This window comes from Danio rerio, chromosome 14, assembly GCF_052040795.2.
Source record: "Danio rerio strain M-AB ecotype USA chromosome 14, GRCz13ab, whole genome shotgun sequence".
NCBI classification, from domain to species: Eukaryota; Metazoa; Chordata; class Actinopteri; order Cypriniformes; family Danionidae; genus Danio; species Danio rerio.
In genome coordinates, this window is record NC_141034.1 from 33,751,767 (window position 1) to 33,776,086 (window position 24,320).

At 37.5% G+C, this 24,320-nt stretch overlaps 1 protein-coding gene across 15 annotated transcripts in view; it reads left to right on the top strand.

Annotated features, from left to right (window-relative positions):
* Window positions 1-24,320, top strand: part of tenm2a (teneurin transmembrane protein 2a) — a 1,216,147-nt gene that overhangs the window by 1,045,482 nt on the left and 146,345 nt on the right. For all 15 annotated transcript variants that reach the window (XM_087281568.2, XM_087281560.1, XM_087281559.1 and 12 more), the window contains one exon: window positions 17,890-18,127. In XM_087281568.2, the coding sequence (XP_087137694.1) occupies window positions 17,890-18,127 (238 nt within the window). The remainder of the gene's footprint in view (window positions 1-17,889; window positions 18,128-24,320) is intronic.

Sequence of the window (24,320 nt, forward strand, 5' to 3'; positions counted from 1 at the left end):
TATTTTTCAGTGGGCTAGATATTATTTGATTTGGGACATACTAATTCTATTTTCTAATACTTTTTAGGATGAATAGTATGGATTGGGATTGGGATGCAGCAAAACACTGCAGACACCTCAATGAAAACCCCGCCTCTGCTTTCATTTCATTGGACAATGAAAAAGACATGAGTGACGTAGTGTGCTTTTAAATTTGCCTAGAGTTTACTTTTTTAACTGTGAGCGCACAGTGTGCAATGGCAAAAACGCGAGGAGCAGCAGGTGGTTAAAATGCGAGGCGCACAGGACACATAAGCAGTGCGCAAAATGCTTGCAGCCATTAGTAAGCCATTCAAAAGATTGGTGTGATCGGGCTCTAATAGCCCTGTGCATGCTCATACTTTTCATGTTCACACTTTTCACTTGCCTTAGATTTCTAAAAATCCTTTCTTTTTATTGGTCTTAAATAATATTTAAAATTTCTGAGAAGCTGATTTTGGGGTTTTCATTAGTTGGCGTCAAATCATCAAAATTAAAAGTAAAGACTTGAAATATATCAGTTTGTGTGGTATAACCATTCACATTATACAAGTTTCACTTCTTGATTGGAATTAGTGAAATAAATCAACTCTTTTGAATATATTCTAATTATATGACCAGCACCTGTATGGTATATTTATGTATGAAATTTATAAAACATCTTTATGTATGAAATTTATAAAACATCTTTATGGAACATGATCTTTACTCAATATTGTATTGATATTTTGGCTGATTTATTAGTTTTTCTATTATTAATCCATGTTTTTTTTTTTTTTTTTTTTTTTTTTTTTTTTTTTTTTTTGTATTTTTCACTATTTCCAAAAATGTAGTTTTGCGATCCAGGGTCACAAATTAAATTAAATTAAATTAAATTAAATTAAATTAAATTAAATTAAATTAAATTAAATTAAATTAAATTAAATTAAATTAAATTAAATAACAGACTGGGCTAGTTGGAATTTCTGTGTGGAGTTTGCATGTTCTCCCCGTATTGACATGGGCTTCCCCTGGGTTCGCTAGTTTCCCCCACAGTCCAAACACATGCGCTATACTAGGTGAATTGAATAAAGTAAATTGGCCGTAGTGTATGTGTGTGAATGTGAGTGTGCATTGGTGTTTCCCAGTAACTAGTTGCAGCTGGAAGGGTATCTGCTGCGTTAAACATATGCTGGATAAGTTGGCAGTTCATTCTGTTGTGGTTGAACAAATGAAATTTAATTAAATTAAACTTTTAGTTAATTTTTAATTTAATTTAATTTAAAAAATCAATAAAATAATCCAATTATCAATATTTTGAAAACAGAAATATGGATTGTATTCTGCAGACAAAAAATGATCAACTCTAACAATAATGCCATCCAAAAAAATGATGTATTTTTTATGTTTGCTTTACGTCAGACTGAAAAGCCAAAAAGCCCAAAAGCTTCAAATCGACAGGTGGATGAACTGACATGCTTTGCCTGCAGTGTCTCGTCTTAATACGTTTTCCAGAATAACTAATATGCATAAGCCAATCGGTTTATAATAGGCAGCAATTCGTTTTATAAAACATTCATGCACAAAGAGCCTTGATTATCCTCTAAAATAAACCTTCAATTAGTCATTCCTAAAAATAAGTGTTTGAGGCTGTGTAAATCTGTCAGTGTCCTAGAGTAAAGGAGACATCGAGAGTGAAAAGGACAGCGATTACTGTGCACTGCGGGTGGGATTTTTTCTCCCTCACACACACACACACACACACACACACACACACACACACACATAGAGCCTCTACACAGCCATTTCATAGTCGACGCGGGATAAAAGTTGATGATGCGTGCAGAGGTTTACGAATGAAGAATGCTTCTTCATGAATATGAAAACAACCTTTTCATCAGTCTAGGAAGGGCTGACGGGGAGCCTACAGTGTTTCGCCTCGACCACAACTGACTTTTGCATTTGTTGTTTTTCAAGCTTTGGGCTAACTGCATTCTTTCTCTTTCTCTCTGTCTCTTATATCTGATTATGCAGCTAAAAGTACTGTGCTAAGGAATTTGTGAAGAGTGAATGAATTAGACGTTGTAATTTAACCTTGAATATTAGAAAAAGAATAGATTGACTTTGATGTGTATGATATCTCATCTGTGATTTATAAAAAAAAGCTTGTTAAAACTGGGAGTGTGTTTGAATCTAATATGTCTTTATTGATGTTTAGTGGATTATTTTTGAAACCAAGCATACGTGCAAACTTGATATGCTGTCAAATTCAGAGATATCTGGAGGACACAGAACTTTAAAAAAATGTTGATTGGTCAGATTTTATTTTAAGGTACAATTCTTGCTATTATTGAACAACAAACTCTTTTAGCTACTAATTTTCTGCTTATTAATCATTATTAAGGTTGGGTTTGGGTATTGGGTAGTATTGTGGATGTAGATTAAGATTGTGCTTTATATTGTAAATACTAATAAACAGCCAATTTATTAATAGCCAGTGGGAATAGTGGCGGCATGGTGGCTCAGTGATTAGCAATGTCGCCACACAGCAAGAAAGTCGCTGATTTGAATCCCAGCTGGCCATTTTTGTGTGTAGTTTTATGTTCTGCCTATGTTTGCGTGGATTTCCTCCGGGTGCTCCGGTTTCCCCTGCAGTCCAAAGGCATGCGCTATAGGTCAATTGGATGAACTAAACTGGCTGTAGTAAAAGATATGCTGAAATAGTTGGTGGTTCATTCCGCTGTGGAGACCACCAATAAATAAGGAGTAAATAATGAATGTTACCCATGTATTGTTATAAAGTAGTTAGACTTCATTTTCTGGTAAAAATATGGCAATAACTGTATAAAATCAGGATTGAGCCTGCTTGTTAATCTCTAGTTTCTAATGTGTTTGTATTTCTTTAAAACTCTATTATTTTTGTTCAATATACACTCAACATTCACAATATACACTCATACTTGTTTAAAATAAGCTGAAATAACAAAAGTTTAGTTTTTTTTTTTTTGGAGACATTTTTATTGTTTTATCTTCAATACACTAACATTTGTAAAAACTAATACATGAACTTAATTCCTTCATGTTGCCCCAACATGAATCAATTGTGTGGAATATAGTATTTATTTTACAGTGATAGTGTTTATAAGATCAGCTACATATAAACATCCCCAATCAGATTATAAAAAATACAAACTTTCTTTATTATGTGAAACATTTTAAAAACATTTACTGGGATCAGAGAGCTATTTTTGAGTCAAAATACTGTCTACCGTAATTCTACAATTTTGTGAAAAGACAAGAATGTTTTTGTAAGTGGATATTTCAGAAACTGGTTTAATTGCTTTCTTTGCTGGTTCATAATATATGCTGGTTCTTGTTGTTAGAAGAAATAAAATCTCAAAATCATTTGCAAGATGTTATTATTAGGTTAGGAATTTAGTCCTGCCACAAGCCTCTGTCTGTCAGTTAATTGCACAAATACTGTAAAAAAAAAAGCAAAAAGGAGAATGTTTTAGAAAACATTCTTGGGTTCTTTGTAGTTTATACAAGTCAGGATATTGGGTAAAATGAACACCTATGACTCTTGATGATGCGTTAAGATCATATATAGTAAAATTATCAGTGTGTTATCAGCAGTCTCAGGCAAACAGGCAAGTGTGATTGTTTTCTGCAAACTAGTTCTTTCAGACAGTGCATTTCTGGTTTAAATATCTAACCAATTTGTTTATAAAACATGCAATTTTATTATGTGTATTAATTTTACTATTAAATTACCTGATCAAGGTAAGAAAGGTGACTATCTAATGTGTATAACTCTTTATTAACTCACTTTTTACTTAAACAATGACAACCCATAATATAGTTAATTTCAATTCTTGGTTTAAGTGCTCAGTTTACACATCCACTTCTCATTAGGTCAGCAATTAGTGATTAGCAAGCAGGCTATTATTCAGTTTTAAACACACAATACAATATTTTTACCTGAAACTTGATCCTACACTGAAAAATAATCTGTTAATTAACAGTTTCTGTATATTGCGTTTCACAAATGTTTTCTGTTTAACTTTACAGTTGTGAATATTTATAAATATTTATGTGAATATTTATATTTATAGCAACATAATCGCTGCTCTTTTGAATGTTGATTTTAAAGATTCATTTCTACAGTTCAGCAAAGTGGCTTTTAGTATAAATAATATAATGAATAAGAATACAAAATCAAAAATATTAGTTTAACAGTTTAAGTTTAACACATGGATTTTGTACAGTAATATGCAACACCAACTCAAGCAATAAATCATTAAAAATAAACTTTAAAACAAACTAATAAAAATATTAATAAAAGTAACTTTTTCAAACTTTTCAAGGTGTGAGATAGCCCAGCGGTAAGGCACGAGGACACAGGAAAATTAAGGCCAAAAAATATTTATTTAACTTAAACAAACCAATAATCCAACATAAAAACTAGTTGGAAAACAAATTGAGGTCAACAAAAATATAACAGAAATTCAGGAAGTCTGAACACAACCAAACTGACCTACCAAATGAAACAACTACAGAGTATTTATACACAAACGGTGGATCCACTTAAACAACATAGGTGAAACAATAAAACATAACAATTATAAATATAATATTTACTAATCAAACTAATTCTAAATAAAAGACATTTACAAAATACAAGACATAATTACTCAAAATAAACAAATTATTTAAATTAAACAAACAAGTAATATAAAAGACATATTCAAAGTAAACTTTCCCCCCCTTATCATTTCGGCACATTGGTTCCGCCACGCGGGATCACCCGGACATAAATCTTTGACGCACACACAGGAACCAGCCCTTTGCCAGTAAACATGACGGCCGATTCAGCGGACCACAGCATCATCCTCCACTGCACCCTCCGGTAACTTTAACTCAACAGAAATAACCATAAGTAAACAGAAATAACAGAAACGATACTAAATGTAAACTAGAATGTGTGCACTCCAAACCAGTAAACAATGTACCGAAACTGAAAGAAATTGTGACATGTAATATTTGGAACTTATTTTATAAATAAAGATATGAAATAAAGAGAAGTTGTCAGTCTCTATTACTTAAAGTTTTTATGGATGTTATGCCTGTTTGTATGTGTGTAGTTGAGCAAGGTGCGCGCTTGTCAGCTAGTGAAGGAGCAGGAGAGTATTGTTTGGGTCTGAGCAAATGTGTGCGTTTCAGCGAATGTGCGTGTATGTGTAAGCGCGTGTGTCTAAGTGAATGCGTGTGTGTCTGAGCGAATGTGTGCGTTTCAGCGAATGCGCGTGTATGTCTAAGCGAATGCGTGTGTGTGGGTGTGTGTCTGAGCGAATGTGTGCGTGTGTTTGTTACCCTCAGTCTTGTGTGGCCATATGACAGGTCATCACACACCCCCTCCCTTCGGGTGTCTCGCTGGCACAGCGGGAAAGATAGTCTGCAGTTACATTTGCCTTGCCAGGAACGTGGTGGACCTTAAATCGGAATGGTTGCATGGCCAGGTACCACCTCGTGATTCGCCCATTAGTATCTCTCATTCTTTCCAGCCATTGGAGTGCTTTGTGGTCTGTTTCCAGTATGAATTCTCTTCCAAGCAAATAATATCTCAAGGAGTCTAAGGCCCATTTCACCGCCAAACATTCCTTCTCAATTGTGGAATAACGGGTTTCTCTTGGAAAGAGTTTGCGGCTAATGAAGACTACAGGTCGTCGCTCACCTGGGGATCCCTGTAACAGTACTGCTCCTAAACCTCTTTCAGAGGCGTCTGTCTGCACAATAAATTCTTTGGTGAAGTCTGGATTATACAGAACAGTGTTGGTTGTCAATGCAGTCTGTATGTCTTTAAATGCAGCCATCCTCTCTTCAGTCCATTGGCATTGATTCGGGCACCGGACACCCACCATGTCAGTCAGGGTAGCAGCTCTACTGGAGAAGTTAGGAATAAAGCGGTTATAGAAGCCTGCCATTTCAAGAAATGATCTTAATTCCTTACGTGTCTGTGGTAAAGGACATTCTTCCAGTGCCTGAATCTTCTTAATCTGTGGTCGCACCACTCCATTGCCAATGACAAAGCCCAGGTATTCTGCCTCTTTCCGGGCTATGGCACACTTCGCAGGATTAGCAGTCAGACCAGCTCTTTGGAGCCGTTGGAAGACTTCATGGAGATGTTGCATGTGCTCCTCCCAGGTTGTACTGTAAATTATAATATCATCAAGATAAGCTGCAGCAAACGTTAACCCTTGCAATACCTGGTCCATAAGCCTCTGAAATGTTGCCGGTGCCCCATGCAGGCCAAAGGGAAGAAATCGGAACTGGAATAGGCCCCATGGTGTCCTAAATGCTGTCAAAGGCCGGGCCCGTTCAGTCAAAGGTATTTGCCAGTATCCTTTAGAAAGATCCAGTGTGGTCAGGTATACTGCTTTGCCCAATCGATCTATTAATGAATCAATACGGGGAGTAGGATAGCAATCAAACTGTGATACAGAATTCAAGTACCGGAAATCAATGCAAAATCGTATGTTTCCATCTTTTTTTGGAACCAGGACCACTGGATGGCACCACTCACTCTGGGAAGGTTCTATGATCCCTAGGCTCAGCATAAAGTCCACTTCCTCCTTCAAGGCCTCTTGCAATTTCTCAGGTATTCTGTAACTCATACGTCTAACAGCAACATCAGGTTTCAGGATCACATCATGTTGGATCAGAGAGGTGTGACCCGGCAACTCAGAAAATATTTGAGGATTGCAAAGAGTGCTCACCTGTCTTCGTTGTTTTTCAGGCAGATGATCCAGCCTAATGTCAGCAGATGTTGGCTGAGGCAGATATTGATCCTCACACTCCTCATCTCCTTGGACACGGCATACAAGCAGTACCTGTTCAGAACGGGGCACCCACTTTTTTAACAGATTCACATGCAGTATTCTGCTGGCATGCTCCTGACCTGGAGTTGCCACTTCATAAGTTGTAGGGCCTAGCCGGCTCTTGATATTAAAAGGGCCCTGCCACTTGGCCAAAAGCTTGTTCTCTTTGCTAGGCAACATCACCAACACCTTTTCCCCACTCACAAATTCTCTTTCACGTGCTCGCTGATCATACCATGTTCGTTGGTGTTTCTGGGCCTCCGCCATATGGGTTCTTGCCAAAGCTCTCATTTTCTCCAGACGCTCCCGCATTTGCAAGACATAAGCCACAACATTAGTAGGCTCCCGGTCTCCTTTAATACCTTCCCACATCTCTTTAAGTAGGGTCAAAGGTCCCCGAACTTCATGCCCATACAAAAGCTCAAAGGGAGAAAACCCAGTTGATGCTTGGGGAACCTCCCGATAAGCAAAAAGTATATAGGGGAGCCACTGGTCCCAATTCTTACCAGTCTCATCAACAAACTTTCTGAGCATCTGCTTCAACGTTTGATTAAACCGCTCAGTGAGCCCATCAGTCTGCGGATGGTATGGAGTGGTGCGCAGACTCTTAATACCCAGCAACTGGTAGACCTGCTTCAACAGAGTAGACATAAAGTTAGTCCCTTGGTCAGTAAGAATTTCACGGGGTAACCCGACTCTGGAACAGAACTGGATTAAACAGGTTGCCACGTTCTTTGCTTTCATAGATTTCAAAGGGAATACCTCTGGGTACCTTGTAGCATAATCTGTGATAACCAGCAGAAATCTATTACCCAAGCTGCTTTTTTCTACTGGGCCAACGATATCCATGCCCAGTCTTTCAAACGGAGTACTAATCAAAGGAAGTGGCTGTAGTGGTACTCGAGGTGGATGATGGAGAGATACCAGTTGACACTCAGGGCAGCTCTTGCAATACTGAACAACATCAGCCTTCAGACCAGGCCAGTAGAAATACTTCTTGATCCGTTCTATGGTTTTCCTTACCCCTAGGTGGCCAGCCCATGGGATTGAGTGGCTCAAGTGAAGAACAAGTTCCCGAGCCTCCTTTGGAACAATCAGCTGTTTCACTGATCCAATCTGACGGTAGAGTATGTTCTCTGAAATCATAAATCGCTCACAGTTATCATCCATCACTTTATCGCCCATCTCCATCTGGTTTGCTTGCTCGAAATATGCAACAAGACTGGTGTCATTTTGCTGCAATTCACTAATGTTAGTGGGTAATTTCATTTGTGGATTAAGACCATCTACTTCACCTGCAGGCAGACGAGAGGCATTATATTGCAACTTTGCATGTCTCCTTTGTCGTCTAGTCGTCTTGGGTTTTGGAGGACTGGTTTCTAGATCAGCATTATAAAATGGCAACATTGACAGAGTTTGTGCTGGTTCATCTTGTTGTTTTGCCTTGGCTCTAGTAAGTACCATATTGCACTGTGACATGGGCTGGATAAGATCCAAAAGCACTGGCAAATCTCGTCCTAACACTACAGGATAGGGAAGATTATCCACTACCCCCACCTCTAGCAAGTAGGGTTGGTTGTTAACAGCCAGATATAGATCTGCAGTAGGCACCAATCTCTCATCACCGTGAACACAGCAAATGGAAAGCTTATTACTTGCATTAACTGAAGATGGAGCCACAACCTTCCGACTCACCAGTGTCTGGTCACTCCCAGTATCAATCAGAGCAGGAAACTCTTTACCATTCACTTTCACAGTGATGGCATGCAGCAAGGAATTCGGCTTCTGGGCTTTATCCTCCCCACCTCTAGGAACATAACACAGATTAGTCGGTTTAACTACATTCCTTGGACAAACAGGTTTTGTGTGCCCCTCTTGTCCACAGAGATAGCAGACCACTGGTCTTCTCAGAGTCATAGCAGGTTTCATTTCTGGGGAACCTCCCTTAGGAGTCTTACCCAATCCAGCCATGGATTTTGGTTGAAATTGAGGAAAGGGTGGTCTTCGTGCCTCACTGCTTGTTTTCCTGCCCCAGGACTGATTCTTCCCCCTTGCTGCCACAAAGACATCCGCTAAGGCAGCAGCCTCTGCTGCTGTCGTGGGGTCACGCTCCCTTATCCAGACCTGAAGTTCAGGAGAAAGCATTCGCAGATATTGTTCTAAAATAATTATTTCTCCTACCTCTTCAGTAGTTTTTCCTTTGGGCTTAATCCACTTTCCATACAGGTCTTTAAGTCTGGTATACAACTCCTTGGGAGCCTCAGAAGGGAGAACAGTGAGGGAACGAAATCTCAGCCTATAAGTTTCAGCATTTATGTCATACTTTACCAAGATGGCAGCTTTAACCTTATCATACTCGGTAGAGTCATCCAGGTCCATTTGGACATATGCAGCTCTTGCCCTGCCAGTTAATAGAGGGATCAAATGAAATGCCCAGTCAGCTTTAGGCCAGCGACAGGCTGTAGCGATTCGTTCAAAAGTTATTAAGAAGTGCTCGATATCATCAGAATCAGCCAACTTCTCTAATCGAGGTTCCCGAAATCTTGGTGGTGGGAAGCGATCATCATTAAGGTCAGCATTTGAGTGGAAGACATTTGGGGAGGTAAACTGCTGATTATCAGTATCTGCTTGAGCACCATGCACATCTAGAGAATGTGTCTCAATGTGGCAGGCATCAGATGTAGGCGAGGTGCGGGCCTGAACTTCCATTTGTAATAAACTGAACTGATGTTGTAATGCTTTAAACCGTCGTTCTTGATCTATGTGCTCCTGCTTTCTGACCGCCTCCCTGGAATCCATTTTTGCCATATGTGCACTAAACAAACTTGTTAAATCAGCCAAAGTTGGCTCTCTACTTGCCATCTCATCTTTATCCTTGAGCTCCATTTCCTCCTCTGCAGACCTTCCTTGCTCCTCCTCTTGCTCCACAGAAACTGGCTTCATGGGTCCCTTCTTTTGCTGACGGCTCATGGCAACTCAATGTACTGAGGCTATGGAGAGGGAAACAAAAAAAAACCTGTGTCCTCTATTAAAATCCACCTTCTGACACCATATGTGAGATAGCCCAGCGGTAAGGCACGAGGACACAGGAAAATTAAGGCCAAAAAATATTTATTTAACTTAAACAAACCAATAATCCAACATAAAAACTAGTTGGAAAACAAATTGAGGTCAACAAAAATATAACAGAAATTCAGGAAGTCTGAACACAACCAAACTGACCTACCAAATGAAACAACTACAGAGTATTTATACACAAACGGTGGATCCACTTAAACAACATAGGTGAAACAATAAAACATAACAATTATAAATATAATATTTACTAATCAAACTAATTCTAAATAAAAGACATTTACAAAATACAAGACATAATTACTCAAAATAAACAAATTATTTAAATTAAACAAACAAGTAATATAAAAGACATATTCAAAGTAAACTTTCCCCCCCTTATCATTTCGGCACATTGGTTCCGCCACGCGGGATCACCCGGACATAAATCTTTGACGCACACACAGGAACCAGCCCTTTGCCAGTAAACATGACGGCCGATTCAGCGGACCACAGCATCATCCTCCACTGCACCCTCCGGTAACTTTAACTCAACAGAAATAACCATAAGTAAACAGAAATAACAGAAACGATACTAAATGTAAACTAGAATGTGTGCACTCCAAACCAGTAAACAATGTACCGAAACTGAAAGAAATTGTGACATGTAATATTTGGAACTTATTTTATAAATAAAGATATGAAATAAAGAGAAGTTGTCAGTCTCTATTACTTAAAGTTTTTATGGATGTTATGCCTGTTTGTATGTGTGTAGTTGAGCAAGGTGCGCGCTTGTCAGCTAGTGAAGGAGCAGGAGAGTATTGTTTGGGTCTGAGCAAATGTGTGCGTTTCAGCGAATGTGCGTGTATGTGTAAGCGCGTGTGTCTAAGTGAATGCGTGTGTGTCTGAGCGAATGTGTGCGTTTCAGCGAATGCGCGTGTATGTCTAAGCGAATGCGTGTGTGTGGGTGTGTGTCTGAGCGAATGTGTGCGTGTGTTTGTTACCCTCAGTCTTGTGTGGCCATATGACAGGTCATCACACAAGGTTAAAAGTATTTGGAAGAAAGTCCTATAATGCAATTCATAAGCATAAATAAATGGTAAAAAAAAATCTAATAAAAATCACAAGATGTGAAAAACTGCTAATCTAAAGATTTTTTATAGTGTGCACTCAAAAAAAAAAAAACTATAACTAAAAACTATCTAATGACATTGTTCAATCAATAAAGCTTCATTTAGATCAATAGAAATTTTACATTCCACACAGTATTTTTTATAGTGGAGAAAGGTTCACCAGATTATTAAAATGTTTTTCACATTGAGAAACAAATGTTTATTTTGAGATCTTTTCATTGCAAGATCCCATAAGTTCTCTTAAATTCAAAATTGGAGCTTTTGTTTTTAAGAGTGGCTGCTTTATCTAATTTTAACATCTCATGAGTTCTGAAGTTCTTTGTCCTTTGGAAATTTATGAAATATATTTTGACAGATGAATAACTGACATTCATGAGCACAATGATATGCCATGATGAGCAATTTGAACATCGTTTTGAATTCTCATGGCAGCAGACTTAACAAAGTCTATTTATCTAACCTGACTATGACTGTAAATACTTTACTTGTGATAAACTTCACTTTAATCCTCTTGTGTGATGCTGAAAAGTCAGTAAAAAAGCTTTGAGAACTAACATCAAAACTTTGTATTTCTTTGTTATGCGCAGTGAACTTTGCTAGTTACCTCGCAGCAGGTATATTTTGAAATGTAATTATTTTGCATGCATGTATATTCATATGTATACACATCCTCAGGCCTGTATATTGGCAGATGCTAAGTGTCCTGCTTGGGTTACGGGGTCACTTGCCTCCCTCCTCATTGAACATCTGTACAGTGCCCTCCTTCACCCTGCACCTGTGCCTAAAATCAGGCCATGTCTCCCAGATCCACTGTTATAGCAGATTGCTGACGAGGACTTTTACTACAGCCACAGGGATCATGCCTCTAGAGGAGAAGAGGCATTCATCTTCTGGCCCCAGACATCCATACATAGTGTTACAAACAAAGGCACCCTTAAACAGAAGTTAACAATGTCCAGACCTATTTCCAGCACACCATATAGAGCTAATGAGAGACAGAGGCTAAACTTTACTTCACCTTAGCACTGCAGAATTACTTTTATAGCGCCGATCTGGAAGGAACAGAATGACTAGGATAAGATGGGTCAGTGGGTAAAGTCAGTTACGTTGGCCCTTTAATGTAGAAAGAGTAGTTTTTGTTTGTGTGGTAGTATAAAAGAGGTTTTGTGTGTATTTTTCATACCAGAGTAAGCTTTCTACACTGACAAAAAATGATTCATTGGATTGTTTATTTTTAAGTAAATGGTTGCAAACTATTTATATGGGTTCATTTAAAACAAACAAATTAAATTTAGTAATGTTAAACTCAAGTTGTTTAAATTCAGTCCATATAAATTGTTTGCAATCACTTACCTTAAAAATCCAATAAATCATTTTTTCATTGTTGTGTAAAAATACTGGCTTCCACACAATTGACTTGTGTTGGGACAACACAAAGGAATTAGGTTAACTTGTTAGTTTTTACAAATTTTTGTGGATTGAGCATAAAACAATGGACTATATGCACAGCTAGTGTTTTTCAGCCAATGATGAACTTCCAGTGAAAGCTTTATGAGAGTTTCTTTAATTTCATAAGGTTCCTTTTACAGCAACGATATTATAATGTAATTTAAATATAATCAGTTAAATAAACTTAGGCTTTCATTTAGATGTTAAAGCATAAAAAGAGATAAAAAAACTGTTTCTAGAGTTCACCCTTAGCTGATGATTGATTATACAGTGTGTTTGGCATGTTGTCCCTGGAAAGAGCCTTGAGCTCATAAGATCCTCGAGCCTGGGGCTCCCTCACATTTGCAAGGCTAGAGGGGAGTTTGAGCTCTGGTAGATCTTGAGAACTCCCCTGCTGTAGTAGTTAACGAACAGATAGTAATTGCTCTTCAAAGATAACTAGGAGCATGTCTATAGTGCTGATTTGGATTAGTAAATTAACTCAAGTTGTGAATTTTTAAACGGTGGGAGAAAACCGGGGTACCCAGGGGAAACCCACGTGAGCACGGGGAGAACGTGTAACTCTCTACAGAAACGTCGGCTGGCTTGGTAAGGACTAGAACCAGTGACGTTCTTGCTGTGAGGCAACAGTGCTAACCACTGGGCCACAATGCCACCCATCTAGGAAAGGAGGAAGAGTAGGAGTGGAAGGGGGGATTCTTTAAAATGAAAATTGCTGTTATATGGAACTTAGGGTATTTATAGTGGCTAAGGAATCGTCTGATTGGTGAATCATAAATTGGATAATGCCATATGCAAGCAATCATAAGCACGTGATCCTCTCAAAATTAGTTAATAACTAAACTTCACCTAAACACAGTCATTAGCAGCAGGGTAGTGCAGAAATTCCATTGGAAGTACTGGGGTAAAATTAACATCCATTTTTTAAAGACATATTGCTGAAAAACATAATTTAATGCAGTGCTTCTTGTTTGATCTGATACCCACTTTATACGTATCTCAGCCAGGCAGTGAAGATCGCTCTGGTAAAGAAATCAGATCCTAAAACGCTGCGATTTTGTATGGAATGACCATTAACTGGAAGCCCTGGGGCTGACAATAAATGTCTGTGTGCATATACCCCATTAGGTAAAGTATATATCAAAGTAGATTTATGTCATTAAAAAGTATTATAATCAGGAGTAAACAAATTACTATTATAAATATTCAAATCAAGTTCACTTCATTTAAAGATTCTGAATATTTGAATACATACCCTTTTCTTTATTTTTAAAGAAACTGCATGAATTTGTTTCACTATTGTGATAAGCAGACAGATGAAACCAGAGAAACTGAAGGAGACTTGCAAATTCCACAAAGAAAGGCCTTCTGGCCCAGTCAGGGCTCGAATAAGAGACCATTTTGTTATGAGGCGACAGTGCTAACTACTTAGCCCCTGTGCCACCTTTACTAATGCTCAAATAACAATTAGTTGGCATATAGCTGGAATGTAACTTAAAATCAACAAAATGTGTTAAAAGGGGGACCATCAAAATAAAGTGATACTATTATTTCTATTATTTCTAAATGATTTGTCTTTATTTTATGTCCTTACCAAAAAATAAAAGTACAGTTCACCAAAAAACAAAAAACAAAATCTGTCATCGTTTACTCACACTCGCAATGTTCCTAAACCCTCTATGTTCATTAATGTTGTAAAGCACAGAAGAAATTTCAACAAATGTTTACATACAGTAAATCTTAATGTTACAGTTTTTCTGCATATGATAACATATGTATGATTCATTTATTCATTTATTTTCTTTTTGGCGTAGTCCCTTTATTAATCTGGGGTCGCCACAGCGGAATGAACCGCCAATATATCCAGCATATGTTTTAAGTAGCATATGCCCTTCCAGCTGCAACCCATCACTGGGAAACATCCATACACACTTATTCATACACATACACTACAGACAATTTAGCCTACCCAATTTACCTAAAGCGCATGTCTTTGGACTTGTGGGGGTACAAACTAACAAACAAACATGGGGAGAACATGCAAACTCCACACAGAAATTTCAACTGAGCCAGCCGGGGTTGGAACCAGTGACCTTCCTGCTGTGAGGCGATTGTGCTATCCACTGCCGCAACGTGTTGCCCAATGTATACAGTATGATATATTTTTATATTCATTGCATGGACATAAAAAAATATCCTCTTTTCACAATAGATTTCTCCACCTATCACTCACTGAACACAGATCAGCAACTGGGTTATTAGAGTGCATCACCCTTAGATAGCATCACAGGGCCACTGAGCTCAGATCAGTTCTGCGTGATCTTTAGACAGGGGGTCAGACTCCTTCACCCGCCCCCTCTGTGCCTGAGCGCTAGAATCTCTCCCAATTCCCAGCACTCAGAGACCAGCTTTACGCTTATTCCTTGTTTGATCCAGCACTGTTGCCATTGTGAAAAAACAGCAGATTACATAGCCAAGCCAGCACTGATCCATTCCACACACAAGCACACACACACATACTTGATGGGTTCTCCGTTGGATGGATTTGGATATTTAAAGCAAACTCTTGAAATTCTGTTTGTCAATAGTTTTTGTTCATAAGTGTAATCCACCACATTTACACGTCCCTCTCTTATGGTCCTTGGCACATGTTGATACTTGTGTTTAAAAAGAGAAGAAAAGGATAAGAGGAGAGAAAACGCGAGAGGCTTTTTACAGTCGCAGATTTAGCGTCTCGCAGAGCAAACACTTGCTAAACAAGGCCAAGCAGACAGAAAGCTCACAAAAGTCTTTGGCTGCATCATTGATGAATAGACGCTTGCTACAAATCTCTTTTTCTGTGGACAAAATAAGACATTAATCTTATTGCATAGCCAAAGGGCAGTCTATTTAGATTTGAGAGTGTGCAATTATATTTCACAATTATTTAGTCGGAAATTAAACCCATGCCATGGACAATGATTAAAATGATTTTTTATTTTTTTTTTAATAAACAGCTATGGAAAAAAACAGTAAGAGAAGACTTGGAAAAACTCTTTATCTTTGATATACAATTGATAGTTATTTGTTTGAGTAAAATGCAATATTTGTTTTGTATGGAGCTAGAGCAGTCTCAAAAAATAATACAATTACCAAATAAAAATTCATACATGCACAGCACAATTCAACTTTACAAAATCCAATTTGTAAATTCAAAACAATTCAAAAATACAACACACAATACATGACTTCATGAAAATCATAAATATTTTTGCCGAATTAATTGGATTTGTGTATTTATGAAACATTTTGAATTTACGAAATGTTTTTTTGTGATTTTAATTTCGAGAGGATCACATGATTATGATTGAACACGGCTGGTTCTGCATTAGCTATGTATGATCCACCAATCAGGCGTTTCCTAACCCACTATAAAGAGCCAGGGTTTCTCACTACACTCATCTTCGATTGGAGAAATACACCCTTCCCCCCCTCCACTTTTCCCTTCATAGGGTGGCACGGTGGCCCATTGATTAGCACTGTTGCCTCACAGCAAGAGCGTTACTGCTTCTAGTTCTTTAACAGGCTGGCTGCCGTTTCTGTGCGTAGTTTGCATGTTCTTCCCGTCCTCACGTGGGTTTTCCCCGGGTTCTCTGGTTTTTTCTCACATTCCAAAAACATGCACTACAACTGAATTGATCAATCTAAATTTAGCACTGCAGTCAAACTCCCATCCAGAAGCATATCTCTTCATAGCAATCATTTAGTCATCAGCTCTTATCAAGGGGGGAGTTGTCAAGATTTACCTGAGCTTAAAGCTCTCCTCTCACCCTGCAAACGGGAGGGAGCCAAGGGCTCAAGGACCTTTTGAGCTCAGGATTCTCTCCCGGGACAGCATGCCAAACTTGCTTATAATCAATCATCAGCTAGGTGTGAACTTATTCATTCATTCATTCATTTTCTTGTCGGCTTAGTCCCTTTATTAATCCGGGGTCGCCACAGCGGAATGAACCGCCAACTTATCCAGCAAGTTTTTACGCAGCGGATGCCCTTTCAGCCACAACCCATCTCTGGGAAACATCCACACACACATTCACACACACACTCGTACACTACGGACAATTTAGCCTACCCAATTCACCTGTCCCGCATGTCTTTGGACTGTGGGGGAAACCGGAGCACCCGGAGGAAACCCACGCAAAGGCAAAGAGAACATGCAAACTCCACACAGAAACGCCAACTGAGCCGAGGTTGGTACCAGCGACCTTCTTGCTGTGAGGTGACAGCACTACCTACTGCGCCAGGTGTAAACTCTTGAAAATAAATTAGTAAGTCCAGTACATCCAGAGAAAGATATCATTTTCAAGTGGTCTTTTTAATACAGTAGCTATACTCACTTTTGTTTTGTTTTAATTATGTACATTAGAACTTTGCATTTTCAAATAAAATATTATCACTATTCAATACCAGCCATAGGACTTTATGAAAGCATCTGAGGCACTTGATGGGCCTGATTCATGTTTTCTTTTAGCCCATCTGCTAGTACTGATCAGACTCCTGACAGCAATAGACAGGGGATCAGACCGCGCTGCTCGCTCTCAGGCAACTGTCATGGATCAACAAGCATGAGACGGGCAGGATGAGAAAATGGAAGTGGTTTTGGGTGCTGGTGGGAAGAAAACTTGGGGTGGAAGCTTCATCTTTATTGCATTACTCCGTGTTTCATGGGAAAACATTATTAGGAGCATGTTTGATGCTTCTTGTCTGGCCTCCTCTCTGTATTCTCTTTCGGTCTCCCCTCAGATAGACAAGAGTAATAAATGTACCATGATTGAGAGATTTGTTATTTTTTTGTTTTAAAATTACATGCTAGAGGATTCCCAAGAATGCCAGGTTAAGTCAGCCCTGAATTGAAGAGCTTCCACAGTGCAGCCATGTCCATGTATAAAAGAATCGAAAACATTGGTTCCTGCTAATGCTCACTCTGAATTCAGGAATACTCCAAGCAAAACAATGTCAATTAATGCTGCTTCTCGAGGAACATAAACGAAGCATCCAACAATGCCTTAAAAAGAATAGACAGGAGTTTCCTCTCTGACAAATGTCTTAACAAGCTGGGTGGTTGAGTGTTTTAGGGGCTTCCTGCCGCCTCAAAACCTGTGCATGTGAATTCGGAAAGAAAAAATAACAACACAAAAAGCTTTGGCAGGCTGTCATCACCGAGAGCGTCCTTTCGTGCCTGATTTGATGTTTATTCTGATTGCACTTCACCCTCACAGTGCCGTTATTCCATTCGCATTTTCCGCATCGCTTAACACAGTTTTTTTTTTTTTTTGACAAAGCCAACTGATAATTGATTGACAGCCTGATAAAAGGATTTTTCTATCATTTTCCCACAGGAGCTCCAAACCATCACAGCCAGTCCACACTGCGGCCGCCCATTCCTCCACCGCACAACCACCAGACACTGTCGCACCACCAGTCCTCTGCCAATTCTCTCAACCGCAACACACTGGGTGGCCGGCGAAACCCCATCCACGCTCCTCCATCCGCCCCGGGCGACGGCCCCACCACACCCGAGTCAGTGCAGCTGCAGGACAGCTGGGTGCTCAACAGCAACGTCCCATTGGAGACCAGGTCAGTGCTTACTTTCTGCACCCTCAAGATCTGTATAATCAAGAAATGAACAAAATTTGAGTGTGTTTTGTTTAATACTGTTTAAATTTTCAATTCAATTCAATTGAAGTTTATTTGTACTTAATAGCACTTTTCACAATGATTATTGTTCCGAAACAGCTTTCCAAATGGTCCTAATTATTACATAACAACACATTACATTACATTCGAAATCATAATTCAAGAGTTGACACTCAAGCCGCTTTCCACTGCACATGATAAATGACCAGCTACAGACCAGAAGTCATTCATTTCCAATGGAGAGTCGTCCGGGAGCTGCGAGGAGTTCAGATCATCTCCGTATGTGGAAAATTCTGATCCGATTTGAGCTGTAAATCCGTTAAAATATTTGGACCCCTGCGACTATACCGTATATGTGACTGGCCGACAGGATGTGATGTATTCCAGTGTTGTCCAAGAAGATCCGTGTGCGTGAGATGACAAATACAATTTATTTTATTTTTTTTTGTTATTTTTTAAATCAGAATAAAATCTAAAAATAAAAAAATTTCTATTTAAAAATGAGTGAGAAAAAAAAACATTTTTTTCAACTTTTAAACTTTTTAATCGTCTGAGTTTCTAGTATTCATTCATTCATTTAACTATGGTCAACTCACAAAGAATAAAGGCTCTTTTTGCACTTTATTTTGGACACTGTGAGAATCAGCGTCTCTCCCATAGTGCACGATAACACAAAAAATTCTGTGCGACTACCACAAGGGGATGCATTTCCTGGAGAAGAACCAGGGCTCTGAACCGGTTCATGGAACAAAAAATGAAATGTTTATTTGAAATTACAATTAACTGGTTAATAACATAATTTTATTATTCACCTTATCATATGAATTTGGGAGACAAAAAGCATTAATTTAAATGGTGTGTACAAATGAGACAGTGACACATACAACGTGAAATGCCCACAAAGCAGACTTCATAAGTGAGAGTCGTTTCTAATGCCACAAGCTTGTCCTAAATATTACAGAGACCTGCTTTTTCTTGTACAAAGGTATGTTTAGGTTTAAGTTATTGTTATTAAAACTTGTAGTTAAAATTACAAAAATTAGTTATTGATTGTCGATTGTTTTTGGATAGGTTGCCATAAACAAATCCCTTTTGTCAATATTTCTCCTATGACAAGGCATCTGGTCTATTAACATGTAATGGGGTCCGAGATCAAGTACTTCTCGAGAGCTCCGTAAATGAGGAAAATGCAAAAAAGGAGGAGATGGGGTGGAAGGGGGTAATCTTCCAAAATGAGGATTCTAAAGTCGGGAGGGTGAAATCAGTCTATTTAGTTTTGTATAAATCTGATGGGATTATTACAGATTACAGATGAGGGACCAGCCACGATCAATCATATCACATGCTCCTTTCAAAATTAGTTTGTAAAACTTTACAAGGTTAAGGTGTGAGTCAAGTAGATAGTATAGCTGTTAATGGACACTTACGATGTGTCTTAAATCCTTGACAGTTTTTAATATTACTAGTTTTTTAAACATTTAAACAATTAGAACATTTATATGTATTCATATTAGTATTGTATGCATCAAATTAAATAAAAAATAGAACTGCTTGTGCGAGGCGTTTGTAAAGCAAAAGTTTGTAAAAAGTGCATAAGCAGGACAGTAAATTTAACTTTATTCTCTCTTCTGGCTGCCTTTATCAGTCTCACGCAAGACTTTTCTGTGCTATGCATTAAAAGCCATTTTAAATAAGTGGGACTTTTTAAAAAGTGACAGGTCATTGAATATACAAAACTTAGTAGGAAATGTATTCCAAAGTTTAGGACCTGCAAAATACCGATCACCTTACTGCTTTTATTTTGACTTCTATTAGAAATTGGACAGCAAATCATGAAGCTCTGCTGGGTTTGTGAATGTGCAAAATTTCAGATAAATAAGAAGGTGCAAGGCCGTTGATGGCGTTAAAAACAAACATGGAAAGTTTGAAATCAATTCTAAACCTAAATCTTTGTAAGTGTTCACTTTTCTGACTGTTTGTTAACATGTGAGCAGCAACATTTTAGTTGTAAGTGATGAAGACACTCTTAGGTTAACGCCAACATAAAGTGCATTGCAGTAGTCTCAACCCTGTACCATTGTACACATACAGTAGTTAATCTGTAGTTAATGTACTTTTTCAAAAGGTGACATCTTTTATATATCTTTGTAACTTTTTGCATGTTTATGAAAATTGTCTGGTGCATTATTATTTTTTTAGAACTCTTGAAATGTTATTTCCTGTCAGATTGGAAAGCCGGATCCAACTTGTATAATTGGAAATAAATGACATTCAAGGAACTTCACTGTCAGACAGTGAAAAACACTGTGGTTAGAGACACTTTTTTCCACTTAAAGGAGCATTCAAATAGCTGGCTATATCCTAATTCTGACAAAACAATCTCTCTGTGCCCCCCTAGGGAGCGTGATTATTGAGTACGATGTGACAGAAATCCTGTCTCAATCCAAAGATGTGTTTTTTATTAAAATTGTTCCGAGTGTTATTATTTGTGTGGAAGCAATTTGGGTACTTTGACAGCTAGTCATTTGAAAATATATTTATATTTATTTACCTGCTTCTGCTTTTAATTATATCATTTTCCACAACTACAGCTGTAAATTAATAGGTTGAGGATGCTTTATTAAAAATATAAAAATCGGTTGATGTAAAAAACTAAATATAGCAGTAAATCTGCGTATAATAATCATATCTGAAAGATCATGTGATGCTAGAATGGAGTAATGATGCTGAAAATGCAGCTTTGAATCAGATGAATACATCACATTTTAAATAGAACTGTTGTTTTTATTGCATTTCTGTTCAAGTAAACACAGCCTTGGTTAAAAAAAAAAAACATGATCACAAACTGGGGGCGACATAGTGGTTCAGTAGCACTGTTGCCTCATAGCAGGAAGGTCACTGGATTGAGAAAGAATCCTGAGACTGAAAAGATGTGTGCAAATGTGATGATTTAGAAGAACTTTTTGACATTGAGATGAAATGCTAAATTTGACATTGTTAAAAAGAAACAGTTGTTAAAAATGTAATATATATTAAATATGAAATATTTTTATTTGTGTATATATAATATAGTCAGTCAGACATTTTTCAGTGTTGTTAAATACTGTAACTCATTTGCTCATTGTCTTTACATTTGATATTAAACCTTAAAGAGCAAATGCTTAATAAAACAAACTACTCAAAAAATCATTCAATAAATTTAAGAAAAAAAACATTCATAATAAAACATTAAATAAATGCTATAGAAAGCAAAAAAGTAACTTTCTCAAACATCAACATCTTGTTACAACACCATTTAATTTTTTTAAAAATTAAATAATAAGCAGAACTTAATTAAACTGCATTTAATCATTAATTGAAGCATTACTTTTCAAAAAATACAATGATTTCTTAAAAAAAGGAATGCTTCAATTAATGATCTGCCAGTTAGAACCATATAATTCCAAGCGAAAAATTACTTTTTAGAATTAGAAGGTTCTCTGCATTTGGCCAGTTTTTTTTTTTTTTTTTTTTTTTTTTTTAACGCAATTTTCAAATTGAAAAGAATTTTGATAATTTACATTTAGAGTACTTTTAGGGTCTCTGCCATGTTAATGTATAGAAAACAACTATTACACAAATATTGTTTGCTGTGTGGAATGCAAAAACTTTGAAGCTTAATATCTCAAAATCATTTAGAATGCAGATAGATCCTTATAATTCCAAGATGACGTTATGTTTGGTGACTAAAACATTTTTTAATAAACATATCTTTTAAATAAAAGTGTTTTGTTTAAATGCACCAAAATAAATTGCCTGTATTCACTGAGAAATGGATAAAAGTATCCATTTTCAAAATGGGGTGTACTCAGTTATGCTGAGCACTGTAGATCTATGTGACTTTCATTTTCAATACGTTTTAAGGCAAGCATACAGTACACTTTGCTCACAGATATCACACTGTATTATGCATGGATGGCTTTTAGAGTATTAGCATTCATCAAATACATATGTGCACACATTCACTCTGTGGCCCAGGTTTCTCATTCACACATTCCTCTTTCTTTCCCTCAATGTTTCTCCTGCTGGGCAGAGGGTCACCTCCTCTGTTCCCAGATCAGAGAGGCAGCATACCAGCATGCACTATTCATGAGGCTTGCTGCATGTTTAATTCACCAGGACAGGTCTCAGGCCTGTTGGAAGTGCAGACTCCTGACTGGCTGTAATTAAAGCAGGGCCGATAGGCTGTCCTGTTTGTCAGCATGGGCCATACAGCAGTCAGACATGAATGCTTTGGGATTGCTGGGGCTGTTTTGTGTGGAAGACTAGTGAGTGACAGGGTTTTGTTCAGTTCAGGGTCACCTTGTGATGCACACATACACTCTCAATATCACTGTGACCTCTAGCTTTAATTGTTTGCTGGGTTTGCTTGGCTTCTTTTTGCTGTTGATTGTGGATACATGCGCTGGCACCTTCCCCGTCATAATTTACTCAGTTTAGTTAGGTTACTACAGGGGTTTTCAATTTTTTTAAAGAGCCCCGTAAGCCAGACTCTTAGGAAAAATAGAGACTCCCAGTATTAAAATGCTAATTGGGTGTAACGCTTTATAATAATGTTCATTAAGATCTTTAAACTTATTATAAAATGCAAATACAGTAGATCTTTATTCAGAAATTAGTTATTAGAAATACCATGAAAATTTCAGCTTTATGTTTTATTTATTTTCTGCATGGACCCCCCCTGGAGGGCCCTCAGGAAGCCCCTGAAGGTTGAAAACCTCTGGGTCTATGTGAACAGTGGATGTAATGATATAGAATTATCAGAGCAGCAAATTTAGCGCTATTTTTAGTCCATGACATGAAAATGGTTATGAATTTTTGCTCAAATTTGAAGTGTATTAAAATGTGTGAATGCACACCTTTTACAGTATTAAGAGATCAAAGTACATGATAAATAGAATAATTTTTATTAAAGGAGAGCTGTGTGAAATATGCTGTTAGTAATTACACTCTCATTTCCTAAACATCTACCATGTATTTTTTTTCTAATCTATGTAAATTAGTTGTACATTAGCATAATACAACCTAGGAATTTACTCACAATATCCGCTTCGACCCATGCTTAAACTGTGTAAAAAGGTCACAACAGATGTAATAACAACAGATTTGCCCACTTAGCCAATCAGAGTAGAATAGGCTTTAAAAAGGAAGTGTTCAGAGAAACCTATTATATCCAAATATTGCAGACATTATTTTACCCTTAGATGGATATAAATATTAGAGATGCCCGAAACAAATAATGATAAATAAAAATGCCATAATACTGTAAACTCTCAGAAATAAAGGTATGAAATCTGTCACATTTTAGCTCCTAACAGGTCCCTTAAAGTACATATAAATTCCTAAAACATACAAATGTGTAGCTCACAGTACCATAAAGCAGGATTTTTAGAACACACACCCCCTCAATTTCACTTACCCCAACCCACCCCTCCCATGAGCCAAAATTATAATGCATGTGCAAAGATCATTCACATATTACTTGTTGCAATTAAAGTGCGTAGCATTATCTACATTGAGACATAAATATACAGCTTACCTGATTCAGTGTGTTGGCTGAGTCTGTTTCTGTGAGGACAACATGCTAATCTGTGGTTGGATTCCTGACACGACTAACCATAAATCATCTTCCACTGTCAACAAGCGTAAGCCATAGCCTACTTGCTTTTGATGTACGGACATGCAGCAAAGAAAAAGCTGCTTCACAAAGCCAAATTCCCAGAGCCGAACATTAAGTACATTTATATGGACACCAATACTGTTTTGACTACTTTAATTTGACTATAATAATAAGTGACTTCTATCGTCACTTCAGAATTATAAGGTTCTATCTGACATATTTGTATTAAATGGCAACTTATTTACATTATGGGATGTTTTTTATAAGTTGTTTACATTTTAAGATTTTTTTATTTAAAAAACAAGTGTTACACACATACTGTTTGCTTTATGGAATGCAAAAACTTTAAAGCTCAATATCTCAAACCATTCAGAACGCAGATAGAACCTTATAATTGCAAGGTGACAATATAATAAATCATAATTAAACTAAACTGAAATGGAATTAAGACATGTGAAGTATGCATAGTTCATG